General features: G+C 40.2%; 1 protein-coding gene across 3 annotated transcripts in view; it reads right to left on the bottom strand.

The window, feature by feature from the left end:
- Positions 1-299: 299 nt before the first annotated feature.
- The window catches only part of gng12b (guanine nucleotide binding protein (G protein), gamma 12b), a 28,436-nt gene continuing 12,975 nt past the window's right edge, over positions 300-15,760 (bottom strand). For 2 of the 3 annotated variants that reach the window (XM_024798732.2, XM_024798733.2), the window contains 2 exons: positions 2,443-2,563; positions 300-2,353 (listed from right to left, as the gene is read on the bottom strand). In XM_024798732.2, coding sequence (XP_024654500.2) covers positions 2,228-2,353; positions 2,443-2,535 — 219 coding nt within the window. In that variant the 5' untranslated portion in view covers positions 2,536-2,563 and the 3' untranslated portion in view covers positions 300-2,227. Of the gene's footprint in view, positions 2,354-2,442; positions 2,564-6,155; positions 6,654-15,760 lie in introns of those variants that run through there. The other variant, XM_076880271.1, reaches the window with a different exon arrangement.

Genomic DNA, 15,760 nt, shown 5'->3' with positions numbered 1-15,760 from the left:
CAGCTACAGCTACAACCACAGCTGTTCAAACCCTGCTGTTTACAAGGGGCAGCCAATCAGCAGATAGCTTGCTTAAAAGGTAGTTCAGTTTGTTTTAGATGTTGGATTCACTTAAGATCTGCACCAATGCTCAGTCTAAGACAAATAAGGATCATCATGAACTTTAAATGATGAAAACCTACTATTGTAAAGTCCAATATCAAACATATGGAACTGAAAAATGAACACTGTAGACCCTCCATTTGATTATATAAATGATGATTCATGCAATGAAAATGTCTAAAACAGGCTTATGTAAATTTAGTTGAATAATTTAACTTGTTTTCCATATTTATTTGCATTGAATATATGCAACAACAGGCAAAGGTTTGAATATGACAGTAAGCTGTTATTGACACCACGTGTGAGAAACCACAGACTTATCAACAAAAACATAAATCCATACAGACTGATCAAAATCAACCAGATGTATCGTTAACACAGCAACACGTAACACTTTTTAATCCCAAACATTGAAATCATGAAACAAAATAGAAAGTCAAATGTTAAGGTTTGACTGAAACCTGAAAAGAACATTTACAAGCAAGCACATACTCTGGTACATGGGCACAGTGTTACAAGCCTTTAGTAAGATATACCCCATATATCTCTTAATTCACCTAAAGAATCTTATAATTCACAGTTATAGACAACAGCACTTATGTGACTTAAAGGTAGTCAAGAGGTTAAAGTAGGATTAACTTCATTATTAAGGCCCTGGCTGGTAAAATTACAAAAGTAGTTGCTCATGTTTTAGCAAGAGTATAGCTCACAAATGACATAAAGTTGCAGCTATGTCAACATGATATAATCAAAGGAAGTTTGAGCTGTAAACATGAAATGTTTCAAACTCATAACAGTCATTTGGTGTTCATTAGTTTCACAGTGCCTGAAGTGTACAAGCAAGAAGCCTCAGGTCTGCAGACAGAAGCAGCGAAACTAGATCTGATGAGTCTGATTACTGTAAATATTTTTCTTCTACAGTAACGGCTTCATGGCAAGGTTAAGGTTTACTCCATTTAAGAGTGTCATCCTCCAAGTACTTGCATCGTAAGACTTACAGATATCATGTTCGTGTTCTTTTATCGCTCTCCGCTGAATACAACCAAAGTTGCAAAAACAGCAAGCTTACAGCAAAATTAAGCATCAATTCATCCTGAAATATTGGCACTGCACTGTACAAGTGCACCACATCATTTTTTGAAATGTCTAAAAAAATCAAAATCTGAATTATATTTGAACAAACTCTTTGCATCTCTGGAAAGGTTATATAAGGTTAGATATAAGAGACACGTATGATCGAGTAATCCCTATGATCTAAAAGCTCAGCCTTCAGACTGCTCTAAGCCCAGCTTCAGGCAGTCCCCCCCCCCCTCTTGGGCAATAAGGTATGGTGCAGAAGCCCCACCTACTTGTGAGAGGCAGCCAATCAGATTAAACGTGACATAAGAGGAGGGGAATAGGAAGTAAAGTAGAATGCACAAAAACTAAGGAATATTTTAAATTGTAAAATCATATAAAACTACTGTAGTAGAGTCTAAGGATAAAATGCGGAGCTGGAAATTATCATAATGGGTCTCCTTTGATGATTTTAGACCATTTCTTCTGAGTCAAAATGCGTGACAATAAAAAGTACATCAGTGGTTATGGACCTCCCTTTCTGTTTATCCCGGAAATGCAGGTCCATTAGAGTTTGGACAGTTAACTCATCTGACAGGATATCATTATCTTGTTAATTGTCTCATTCTGAACAGAATACAAACCGTTTCCTGATGAAAGCAAGAAGTGAAAACCCAAAGCCTAAATCTGATTAGACCAATGACTTGAAGGGGGCTTGTTTATACGTGCTGTCATAATTACAGTCATCAACTCTCCCAACTCTCAGCTCCTTTCAGGCTGAGGTCTGTGGCCTTCCAGATCCTGTCAGATTACAGTGCAGACAAACAAAAGCCACCACTTTTAATCATCTTTGTTAGAGCCGCAGCTTTGATCAGAGGCAACGGCTTCAGCCTTCTGCCCGTTCTTTGGTGTCACAGCTATTTGACTAAAAGGCAGAGAGGACTACATTCCTTATCAAACTCAAGCAGGCATGTGAAAAAGTTAAGGGGTATACTGGCCTTAAGGCAAGTTGTGAGCAGAGCTTTTACACATAGGATTTAGCATCAAAAGCAAGAGTTCAGGTGTTTCCCTACAAAACTGTGCAAGGCTTCTTGTCCTTGAAAGGATTTTCTGAAGCAGGGATACCCATTAGCAGCGGGTCATTCTTGGCGTGCTCTCCACAGTAGCGCATCAGCTCCGATGAAGCCTTGGACACCTGCAAAGAAATCAGTAAATACACCAATCTCCTAAAAAAAAAAAAAAAGTGGAACAGTCATAGTGGTGTGAATGTGACTGCAGACATACCTTTATCCTCTCGATGCTGGCTTCTATCCTCAGCTGCTGCACCGTCCGTCTGGCCTGAACTATGCTACTGGAGCTCTGCATTTTTGATGACATTGCAGTTTTTAGACAGCTGTGCTTAAACCTGTGTAAGACAAAATATGATCCTTACTGAATGCACGTTAATTAGTGTAGAGATGCATCTGGTATTTAGATAAAGGAAACCAAATAAACCACAGTCTAATTAATTTGTTGATATCCTGACTGGCAACAAGATGTTCCTGCGGGAGATTAAAGAAGTGACACAAAGGCCAAGCTGCTGCTAAAAATACATGCGAGGCTATAACAGCAACAAAACAGAATCTAAGTTGATGAACATAGACTTGATGCTATTAGTATATAGAGACGAATGAGCTTAGCATCAAGTCAAATTGCAGTTATTTGGCTTAAAAGCTGTATTCGATACCTCCCATGTCCCAGCTGCACATTACCTTTCTGCTAAGGTTACAGCATTTAAATGCAATATTAAGTTACAAAATTAAATGTTGAAAAAAATATTGTTTTAAAATGATACCAATAAGAGGAAAGATGTGAAATAGAGCTATAAAAGTTGAAACGGAGCAAGAAGGAATCTGGCTCGGACTAAAACAAAAGAACACAAAAAAGTCTCTTCTGCCAAAAAATTAATGCTGATGTACTAAGTGGGAAGTGCAATTTTATTTCATGACCCAACGACAAATCATTGTGGCATGATTTGTCATACCTGACATCAATTGGCTTGATTTTCCTCCACCTGCCATAAGATTCTCCCAGGAAAGTAAAAATCCAATCAAATGACAGATCACTTATTGACACTACACGAGGTGGTTCTAGACAAAACATCAAGGACCAATGGCTTTAACCATCTTTGAGATACAGTCTATATCACTGTGTATGTCTGCATAAAAATGTTGCAACAATCTATGTAATACATGAAATATTTCAGTTATTGGCAAGCACTCACTAACAAAAAAGGGCTATAAGAAAAAATACAAAGCTGCATGTTTACGCATTAGAGGTTTTATGCATGATGTCCTTAGATATAAGAAATCAAGTTACTAAAATGTGGAAGCTGAAACAAACTCTATAACTGTGCAACTTCTCAGAAGTGGCAGTTGACCAAATCCTGAATTCATTCAATATGCGTAAAAGCTGTGACCCAACCCAGTTTCACAATTCCCACTTCCAGGATACATTGGTTTGCTTTTACCGACTCATTACGTCATTGCTCGTAGGGGAGGCGACACGCTGGCCATTTTTTACATTTAACTTTAGCCAACTGTCAGGCAGAATTCAAAGGGGAAGCAGTCTTTGAACAAAACCTCGTGTTTCCTTTCTGTTTTCTCCACTAAAAGCAATTTCCTTTAAAAACCAGAAACAGTCTCTAACGCAAGAGTAACACAATGTCTTGTATTCAAAGTTAGAGTAAAACACAGTAAATGCACTGTTGAGCAATTTTATTGAGAACTTAAACTGTGCATAGCAATTGTTCAGCTGATAATTTGCAGCTTTTGTTCCTGGAACACATTAAGAAAACACAGCAGAGAGCAGCTCTGTGGGACTGACAAAAATAACCTTTGGCATGTGGTGCAGTAAATGTTAGCTCTGTGCTCTGATGCAGGATATTACGGAGGAGGGGAACACGCTGAAACGGAAGGGAGATGAAACATGGGCAACTGCAGAACTGCCTACAGAAAAAAAGACAAGACCATACATCTCCCCCCCCTCACCCACCCACTCCTTTCCGCTTCCTCCACAGGAAGCAGTATCGCCTGTTACCCTCCAAAGTATAAATGATTAAATATGGGGTGGAGGTGCTAAAAATAGAAGCTACAGACATGGGATAATAACCTAGGATAGAGAAAGTGTAGCTGTTATTGCTGGAGTGCAAGGCTTTTGCAAGGCAGTTGTCAAGGTAGCTTTCCTGAAAACCTGCATGCTGACATTAAAACCAAAAGCACGATTGCACATATTTACTGTCAGGCTCGTGTACAACATTCTGGACCTGTGTACTCATTGTACAAAGGAAGTTACCACTTCATGTCATGCATCTCTCGTCAACACAGCTGTGCTGGCCAGGCAGGAGTGGACTCTGAAAAAGGTTAGAGCTGCGTCACAGCAGGGTTAGTAACTACCCACTAACGTCTGCACGGACACTGTGTGACGCTGGCTGTTACTATCAAGCCCTGAGACCAGAAACATAAAAGTGCTGGGTAACAGTGACTGTTTACACTGATATAAACATTCGATTTTTGAGATGGAAGTGTAGAGACCTTTCATCTTGCAACACAAGTCACAGACTAAAAAACATCTAAGGTATTTAGGGCATCCATACCTATCCTGGTATGGCTGTGTAGGTTTACTTGCAGCTTGCATGTTTAATGTTAGTATAGCAAAGGGCACTATGCCCTAAAAAACTGTGACCCCCTGTTGCATATTATTCCCCATACAAACTGCCATAATAAGTACACTTTAGAGTCCAAAAAACTCTTTCCCAACTAAGCAGCTTATCCTTCTAAATATTGCAATCCTGCTTAGCACATTTTATGCCTAAATGAAAAGGAATGCTGCACAAACATGCTACAGCTAGCATGAGTAACCTGTTTGGAATTTCAAATATTATAGCAGATATACTGATCCAAAAGAAAACTTCTATAGGTGTACTACTTTGCTCATATAAAACTGGGTCAAGGGAATTAAAGAATTTAATAGATAAACAAATTCAGTAATGGAATTGCTGTCAATTAGACGCATAATTAAGAAGATCCACTTAAGATTGCACTAGTTGTATGACAGCTTTGAAAGTGAAGCAGATTGGTGGCTTTCAGATTGTTTAGGTGAAGCAACTTTTAGCTATTGTTCCCTCACTGGTTATGCCTTAAACCATTAGGCAAGAAAGCAAGTAAACCTGGCTATGCCTCACATTTCCAGCAGACCAGGTGTGTCTACCCTGGAGCCGAGTACCTGAACTTAATCAAAACCCTGACCAAAAACAAGCCACACTCCATTCTTCAGAGAGATGCTCCACCCTGCATTTTTCTGGAGAATGATACATACTGCAGCAGGACAATGAATCCAAACACACCTCAAAGCTTTGAGGGCCTACTTGAACACCAAAGTAGACCAGGGAGTGTGGACTGCTACCTGACCTCAACCTCAAAGAGCATTTGCGGGGGCACTTCAAAGACAAGTATTCCTGGCATCTCAAGAAGTTCAGTGGAACACTGTCAGATCATGCCAGTTTGTGTCCATGATGTTATTAAAATACAAAGAGTGAAATAAAACCATTCTGAAATAAATGTACTTTTTTTCTAGAGATTCAGCTTCTCACTTAAACTATTAGGCAAGAAAGAAAGCAGAACTTATTTATACAGCACATTTCATTCTAGGTGGATTCACAATGTGCTGCACAAAGCACGAGCTACCACAGAGGCTGCAGGCACAAACCTAATCAGATAATATGAAACTAAGTCAACAGACTGACGTGAGCAAGTGAATAAATAAAATAACTAAGAATATACCCATAAGATCCATAACACTTCACCACTTTTGACTGATGTCCCAGAATAAGCAGGCAATGAAGAAGAAAAAAAAGTATTAGGGGTTTAGTTCTAAAACAAGCAAAAGCCAATACAATGACCTCAGTACAGGTGCTATAGTGGTCATATTTCCTGTAGAGCTGAAATTAGGATGTTTACCTGATAATCCTTTGAGCTGCACATCCAGACAACTAAAAGTAAAAGCATGGACAATTCTTTCTGCACATTAAACAGATAAAAGGTTTAAAACCTTTGTGCTATTTCCCGATTTATCAAATTGCTTGATTTATTTTGGCTCTGCTGCTGATTTGTGAAAAGATTTATAACCTATACCACTTTCTATAGAAAGCTGTAAAAAGTTCATAAGAAAAACAAAGTGAAATTATTTGCAATAAAAAATAAGTTCCAGGTTACAAAAAAAAAAAAAAAAAAAAAAAAAAAAAAAAACTCATGAGAACAGCTAAAAAGTAGCTGCTGGGAGGTGATCGTCCACCAGTCACAGAGACGTGGAGACCGCAGAGACCAGATGTGGCATACTGTCTTCAGCAGCCAGACTGAAAGAGGTGAATGGGTTTACAGATCCTTCCAGCAGGATTGGTTCATCACACACAGACTCTGCTGTGCAACTTCGTTCAAAGGAACTGTCTGATACAGGGAGGTCCCTCTCCTGAAATGAGCTGGATTCCAAGTAATCCCTTATTATAAGTCAAGGCAGTGACTAGTGTTACAGTAACCCTGCTGCTTCTGAGGGATCAAAATAAACTAAATTTCATGCATGTCAATAATGTGACTTTTGTTGTAGGTTCTCCTTAAGATTCTGACCGTACTAAAGCTATTTGAATAAAATGAGTATTTTTATATTTCTTGAAGAAGAAAAAAAACTCCCATACTTTTCCCGTAATATGTATGTACTGTAGTGAGGCAAACCGGACTGGTTTATAGCATGCATACTCAAATACAAGAAACGTTTAACCTGGATTTGCCCCAAAGTCAAAAAACATAAACAAGCTCATTTGCCCCGAATGAGCTTGTTTATGTTTTATACTTCTTGAAAAACATGAAGTATTCCTGAGTTAAAACCACCACTGCACTATATGCAGATAGTTCCTACTGCAAGGAACACTTTTTAGTACACTAGAAATTTTATTTTTGAAATAAGACCTCAATTAAACAAATGCGTGGTTTAAAAAAAAAAAAAAAAAAAAAAAAGTGCACTCATTCCAGTAAAACAAACATAAACAAGTAGTGAACTTTTATCACTGCGGGTGTGTGATTCCAAGTGCGGCAGAGTCTTTAAGATCCTGCTAGCCAAAAGAATGTCAGAAATGTCTTCAGCTGTGTTGCGCCTGTCTGCATCTAGCGTGTGTGCTTATGTGTGGCAAATGTAAACATGTGGCATACTGAAAGGATTGATGAAAACATATTTGAAGTTTTACAGCGGAGGGCTTACTTTGATGTGGCTTCAGGGCTTTTGCACAGGTGGGCCCTCACAGTGCCAGCACAGAGGTCCTGCAGAGTTTATGACAGCAGCTTTTGCCCTTTAGTGTGTAATAGTGCACACAGATCTGCTGCCTGACCAAATACTCTAATGACCTAATGACATATCATATGCCCATATGTGTACTGAAATACTCCTTAGCTGTTATTATCATTTCTTTGGTCCATATGGTCCTCCCTAACCCTAACAAGCTCAAAGCGGGAGTGATTGCTACAAAAATTTGCAAAACTCATTAATGAAAGCTCAAACTATTCCCGTTTCCATCCGTGACTAGCAAGAGTTCAAGAATTGGCTGTTGGTGCTGCAAATTCTTCATTTTTTAAAATTATGTTCTGTGTTTAACCTTTCTGAGACAATTCTTTTTTTTTTTTTTTTTTCAAGAGTGAAATGGTCAAGAGGGTGGAAAAAGATAGGCACACGCAAACATACAACTGAACAAATTAATTTTCGGTGCAACATTCAAAAGCATGGGGACCGTTTTCTTGATGCTTTACAAATGACTTAAATTGCCCCACTGCATGCTTCTCATGCTCTCTTTTTTTTTTTGGCATGTTCCAGTTCCAAAGCCTCACTTGGCATCTCCCTTTCTCACCTACAGTGACTCCAAGACCCACAGTTTGAGAAGTGAACTTGTTATTTAACTGACATTTTGGTCTGTTTTCTGGTTTTTGACGTGCAAACCTTAGGCTAATTAGAGATTTATTGCGCCGTTATATCGATACACCTCGTTCTCATTCCCCAGGCACCATTTAGTGGTATTTTATTAAATTTGTGACTCATTTAGGTACAAAGTGTCCTGTCCTGTGGCACTGGGTAATGGCAGGTTGGGTTACTGAAGTGGCTTTCATTTCCAAACAGAGTTACTGTGAAGTGAGCAATTTTAAGCTTTTTTTTTTTTTATTTTTTTTAAACATGAGTTATGAGAGTAACCACAAAAGTAAAAAGCTAGTGAGAACAAAAAGTAACAGAAAACCAAACTGTAAGAGTTCCCAAGGTGATGCACTTCCACCTGCATGTGCGCCCCACCTGCAGTGTCTCCATGCCTCCATGCTTTGAGAAGCACTGCAATAGAATACTGAAGCCTGTTATTTAGCTGGCTTACAGCCCACTTGCTGGTCTTTGATTTGCATGTTTCAGGCTAATTACAGCTCTAGATTTTTATGCATCGATTCAGCTCATTCTCATCCCCAGGCTTTTAGTTCTGTTTTACTAAATAAGCTCACATGGCTCATTTAGGAACAAGGTTAGCTTCCGGACCCTTACGCACTGGGTGATGACATTAGTGATATGTGGGTGTAACGGAAAACTCCTACAAGCAAGGTTACTATTGTGAGAGGGCATATTTCAACTTGAAAAACAGTATTTTCCTAACCTTAATCGACAGGAAAAGGACCTTGAAAAATAAAGCAAATCAGCAAGTGGAGAAAATAAACAAAGTGCAAGCAGGACACGCACCAGGGTATTCATCCTGATAACAGGGTTTGGGTTAGAACTGACGCATTGCCTGTCAACAGTGTGGCAGTGTCATGAAAAAGCACTCCCCCCTTCCTGATTTCTTTTTTTAATATTCATCACACTTACAGATAATCAACAAATAACAACAATAGACAAAGATAACTGGAATAAAAACAAAATGCATTTTTTACATGATGATTCAATTCAGAGTTAACTCATTAATTAACCATATTGTTTGGAAAGCTGAGCTCAATTTCAATAGAGACACAAGTGTAATTATTTCAAATACTGTTGAATCAAGAAATCACTTAATCTGAAGCTGTCTGATAATATGAAGTAAGCTAAAAGATCTATAAAAGCAACACATCATACCACGATCTAAAGAACAAATGAGAAACAATGTTATTTATATCTATTAGTCTGGAAAGACTAATAGCCAGATTGCAAGCCGTTCAAGGTTCAAGGTTCTTTATTTGTTATCCACAAATGACAAAAACTGGGATCAGTGGTGAAGACTAAGGAGCTGGTGGTGGACTTCAGAAGGGGTCAGCACAGAGACTACAAGCCCATTATCATCAATGGAGCTCCAGTGGAGAGGGTGCAGTCCTTCAAGTATCTTGGTGTCCACATCTCCTCAGACCTGACATGGGCTGCCCACATTCAGGTCCAGACCAAAAAGGCTAGGCAGCGCCTGTATCACCTACGACAACTGAGGAAGTTCAGGGTCTCTCCAAAGATCCTCAGGATTTTCTATACAGGCGCTGTGGAGAGCATCCTCACACAGAACATGATATCGTGGTTTGGGAACAGCTGTGTGAAGGACCAAAAGGCTCTCCAGAGAGTGATCCGTACAGCAGAACGCTGCTGCAGGATTGCTCTCCCCCCGCTTCAGGACACCTACACCAGGAGATGCCGGACTAGAGCAGCGCAGATACTGAAGGACCCGTCCCATCCTGGCAACAAACTGTTCCAACTTCTGCAATCTGGTAGAAGGTTCCGCATCTTCCGGGCAAGGACAGAGAGACTCAAGAGGAGCTTCTATCCCCAAGCCATCCGTGCCCTAAACACACACACCCGCCCGCTCATATCATCTATAATTGACTGAGACAGGACTCTCTTCCAGACACTCTAAACCAAGGCACAATGTACATTTCAACTCCTTTAATTTTAAACATGTTTATATTGTCTATCCTGTAAAATAGTCAGATGTCTATTCTTATTAATGTACAGAATTCACCTGCTTGCAGTATTCACTGTGTGTTATACTTGTATAACTATGCATGTGACAAATAAAGAACCTTGAACCATCCCAGGAGTGGCCAGCCTACCAAAATTACTCCAGGAGCAAGAAAGAACCCAGAACTACGGACATGCAGCACTCACTTGTCTCTGTTAAGGTCAGTGTTCAGAATATTTATAAAAAAAAAAAAAAAAAAAAAAAAAAAAAGAGTGGGCAAAAATGGAATCTACTGGTGAGGTCCAAGGTGAAAACCACTGTTGACCAAAAACAACACGGAAAAAAACATTTTGATGAATAGATTCTGTGGACTGATGAGACAAAAGCTGATATTTCTGGAAGGTTTGCGTCCTGTTATATCTGGCATGAAACTAACACTAACACAGAAACAGCTCATGTCCTGAAGCTCAAGCTGGGCAACTCAAGAGTTGGGAGTTCGCCTTGTAATCGGAAGGTTGCCGGTTCGAGCCCCGGCTTGGACAGTCTCGGTCGTTGTGTCCTTGGGCAAGACACTTCACCCGTTGCCTACTGGTGGTGGTCAGAGGGCCCGGTGGCGCCAGTGTTCGGCAGCCTCGCCTCTGTCAGTGCTCCCCAGGGCAGCTGTGACTACAATGTAGCTTGCCATCACCAGTGTGTGAATGTGGGTGCAATGTGCTTTGGGGTCCTTAGGGACTAGGAAAGCGCTATACAAATACAGGCCATTTACCAAGTACAAATGATTCTGAAATACTCCAGCAAATTAAATGAATAAATTTTTTTTTAAATATGTAAAAGTCAAAGTCTGGACTTAAATCACATTGAGATGCTCAAAACCCCTCCAAAGTGGCTAAATTGAAAAAAATATATATATCAGCGAAGAAGCTATCACAGCTATCACAAACACGATAGAGTGCAAAGGGTGGCGCTACCAGTTATTACGTCTAGGGGGTAATTACTTCTTCGCAAAGGACCAGGTTTGGATATTTTTTGGCTTTTAATAAATCATATTTTCATTTCAAATCTTCATTTTGTCTTTACTCGGACTGTGTATGTCTAACATTACAAATTCTTTGATGATCTGAAGGATTCAGCACACATATGATAATATGTCAGTAAGCCATTAAGAGTGTTTGGTCAGGCAGATCTCTGTGCAATGTTACAAGCCAAAGGGGAGCAACTACAGCTTTGGATGGACTATGTAATTTCAATACTCTGCTGCAATATATCACTATTTATAATACTTAATTGCTTCAATAAAGAACAAATGCTTCATTAACTCCTATCTATTGCATACAAAGGTGTTATTCATTGTTTTGCCCAACTAAAGGCAGGCTACTAACCATGTCCTGTATGATTAGTTATCAGCTGCAGTTACAAAAGTGTTGCTCCGTGGGACACAGAGCACCTCTGTTATCTGTCCCTTACACTGAGACAACCCCGGCAGGCTCCACAGTCTACTCCTGGGCCAGGATCTGTGGCAGCCTCTACAATAAGCTCTGAGGCTTAGGCTCATTTGAGAGGCACAGTGACAATGCAGACAGGCTATCAGTATTGTGCCACACTCACAACAGCTATTTTTGCATTGTTCACAACAGAGGCAACTGGGACAGGAGTTGTGAGCTTTTACAAGTTTAACTGCGCCCTCATGAGCACTAATCTCAGACAGCCTGATGTTATCAGGGAACCAGACTGCCCAGTCAGGCGTGCAGAGGAAAGAGACAGAGGCCTCCCAAAGAGAGACAAACACACAGCGTCTCTTCTGAGTGTTGGAGGAGGCAAACTGTATGACTAATGCTATAACATTTCAATGTGTGCATGAGCATCATCGATTACAAGCTTTGATGGTGACAGACTTTAAAGGCGTCGGCGGTGCTGTCCAAAAAGCTTTGAACACCTAACTGTGTGAAGTCAGCAGACATGAAAAGAATCACAGAAGGTGTCGGTGTTTGCGCTGCAGATTAAAAAGGAGATCGGGGTTCCGAGCCGCTGAGTCACAGGCTGCAAGTTTCTCTCTGAGCTTCTCACTTTACTTTACATCCATTTCCTGAACTACTGGCATGCAGATTTTTTTTCTTTTCTTTTTTTTTAAAACCAAGGGTGAGGTCAGATTTAGGACAACAGATTTTCACTCCAGTTTCCGTCTGCCTGTCCTTTCTTCCCACCTGGGCCCCATGTGCGGAAAAACAGGTTTCTTTTGAGAGCGTGTGCATGTTCGGTCACACAGCCTGCAGACAGGCGCAGCCGTTTAAAAGTTCAAAGCTTTGACTAATGTGCTTCTGATTCCCTGAGAAATAAGTTCATCTTGGTCTTTTTCATACACACCCTGTGGAGAGGTACAGTGAATGACATCTATAGATTAGAATGCTCTTTGAAGTTCTGGCAACTTGTCTTTTATGTACTTGGAATTTAGTGAAAGACAAGCAGCTAAAAAGCCCCAAACCAGGTGCTGCTCTCTTCTACTACACTTTATCATGCTGTATTCAGTTTCCTCCTCCCTCTGCTTTGATTATTTTCCAAAGAAATTAGATTTGGCTTTGGGAGATATTGCCTTTATTTGACAAATACAGAAGAGCAACAGACGGACAAAAGAGGAACTACCCCACCATGTCTGAAGCTAAATCTGGACGGCCAGATGCAAGACAACATGCCAGCCAGCAGCTGTTGCTATTAATATGGAAATTAATGTGGGTGGGGGTTATCATGCAAACCTGTTGCAAAACTCACTTTGAACATGTGTAATAAAAAGAGCTTCGAAACAACACTTTTTTTAAAACTTGTTGATTTTTTCATCCACCCACTTTGACTGCAATCCATCAACAGTTGTTTGATGGCTAACTTAAAAAAGTTTTCCATCTAAATCAGGGATGTCAAACTCATTTTACATTGCGAGCCACCTACAGCCCACTTTGATCTTAAGCGGGCCGGAGAAGTGAAACTCCCCTTTCTGAAGCCACATATTTGACTGTTTTCTACATCTTAAAGAAAAAGTTGCTGCGACAAAGAAAAGAAATCTGTCAGAAAGTTGAAATCTCTTTAGTACTGAATAGCAGAAATTAGGCTCTCTTGTCAGATGTCATTTTTTGGAGGAAAAGAAGGAGGCCAACAACACTGTACACAATGATAAACTGATGCGTAATGAGCAAGCAAATAAGGCAGAAAATAGAGATTTTTGATGGGAAACTGGTCTCAAAGTACACTGAGCGAAAGCTGTGAGGGAAGACAGCCAAAGTAAGTGGGAATTCATTACAATGTTTTTCAAACGTAAGGTGTAAAGTAGTCGTCTCCTTTTGCTGCTGGTTCAGTGAATTTTGGTTGGAGAGTGACAAAATCTGTAGTTTTGGAATCTGGGAGATGTTGGCTTCCCGCACCTGTTCGTTAATTGTTTGCCGATTTAGCTTTTTGGTGGTTGTTGAAATGGTTTTATGAGCTTTTAACTGAGATTCTGATGTTTCTGTTGTCTATATTCAAACAACAGATCTGGCGGTACATCACATTAAGCTAGATGTTCTCCCGCTTGCCCCCGATTGTTTAAAGCGATGTTCAAACAATCAAAATGCATTGTGGGAAATGTAGTTTATAGCCAACATATGCTTTAAGCAGCATACAGTAAATGTATTTGAAGACAATAATGCACAAGCTTTCGCAGGGGTCATCACAAAGACATGTTATAGAGTGTGCACTCACATTTTTTACCACCTATTTGTTCATTTTAAAGTTAGAAGGCAACTATCTACTGATCCCAAGTAGTGCAAAGAAATGTATTCAGTATCTTTGTTTGACAGTAGTGAAAAGTTTAACATTTTAATATAATCGCCCAATCCTCCCTGACACCACGTTACTAGCGCCCTACTCCAGACAAGCCAGACATCCAGATTGAAGGGGACGGGGCGTCTGCAGGGATATTTCTGTGTTTATCCAGACTTTATTATCGTCACTTAGATTTTGGAAATGGTTAATAAGTCTGCTGTCAACCCTAAATCCTCCAGACAAGAATCTGTCTTGGCTCCAGGAAAGAGCCCTCAAGGCATGGCTGAGTGTAAGAGTTAATGAACCCTTAGTTAGTTCCGTCTGCTCACAGACAGTCATCGTCTTTGACTTATCTTGCTGCAAACAGCCACTCAGAGACAATTGAGCCACACAAAGGACGTCCATAATCAGAAAGCTAAAGACCCGTTTTACTTGTAAAAATGTTCTAACTGTGATCCAACTGTGATGGGCCCTACACAAAGTGGCTGAGTGTGTATGCATCTGTAAATGTGAGTATTCAGGATGTTATTTCCTGGTGAGTGTGAGACATGAAAGCAGTGGGATTTTTATGCCACTGATATCACTGCACACATGCACCAAGCTGTCTCCACCCGATCATGGGAGAAAAACTCCCACCACCACCAACAAAACAAAAAAAACCCCACTCTCAGCAATAGGCTGCATTTGCTGAAATCCCCAAAGGAAAGAAAAGTGAGCAGGATGGAGGAAAAAAAAATAACAGCCTACTCTCTCCCACCAATACTTCCTGGAGCCTGGGGCAGTCCTGGATCTGCATGGGTCTCCCCGACAACTGAGCTTTGTCTAGACAGAAACCAATGCACCGCTCACCAGATAGGAATTCAGTAAACCCACAACCCCTCAGTCTCGCACCACCTTTAGCTCTCACATGGCACCCAACGTACAAGTCACAGCTCTCATTGTTTAAATAATCCAGCATTTACACTTCTAACCAACTGCACCACCCTGTTATTCATGAACAGAAATGGATGCATTTAGCTCCAAAGGGTTCTTTCTCTGCAAGAAGACCAACCCGTTTTACTCCCTACTTTGTGGGAAAATAAACAGGGAGAAGGAAATTCCTCTCAGTCCACATTAAACTGCAGCATCACATCACAAGACGCTTCACATTTAGCTTCAAAAACAGCAATACTGAACACAGACAGGGGTGTGAATGAACAGTTGAATAACATGTCAAACCAAGTAATCTACACCTTTTTTTTTTTTTACATGCTCTGTTGCTCAAGGATAAACGTCAGCAGGTCGTCCTCCCTTGTATCACCATTACACATTCAGCTGACACTTCCATGCCATTCCTCCAAGGTTACCAACACACAGTGCTCTCACCTTTTCCCCCACTTCCCCACACTCAGCATGCCTAACCATCACACATACACTTATTAGCTTACATGCATGCAAAGGTTGTTCTTTCTTTACTGGTTCTGCCAGAGAGGAAGGCTAACTCACTATACCTTTACTACTGGGTGGCAAGTTTAAACATTTTATATACATTCTATAAAATAAAATTTTGAGAACATTTAATAGCAGGCAGTACTTCACACTTCACTCAACCATTAAAAAAAAAGTGCAAAATAAGAAACCACATTTTGTGGCAACTCATTAGCATACATTTTATCAATGCTCAGTGCACATTTTCTGCAAAGAAAGCATGCGATTAAAAGGGTAAGAACGTGTAGGAAATTATGAGCATCCTGAGTCTAATTCTGAGTCTAATGATGGTAAAAATCTAATCTAGTATATTTTTTATTTATATTGTGGAGGGTGCAAAAGACTCCTGCAAAGACAATGCAGTCCATTACTTTTATAGAT

Source organism: Maylandia zebra, linkage group LG23 (assembly GCF_041146795.1).
Source record: "Maylandia zebra isolate NMK-2024a linkage group LG23, Mzebra_GT3a, whole genome shotgun sequence".
NCBI classification, from domain to species: domain Eukaryota; kingdom Metazoa; phylum Chordata; class Actinopteri; order Cichliformes; family Cichlidae; genus Maylandia; species Maylandia zebra.
Note: the sequence above shows the minus strand (reverse complement) of the source record. Positions and strands in the feature narration are given on the sequence as shown.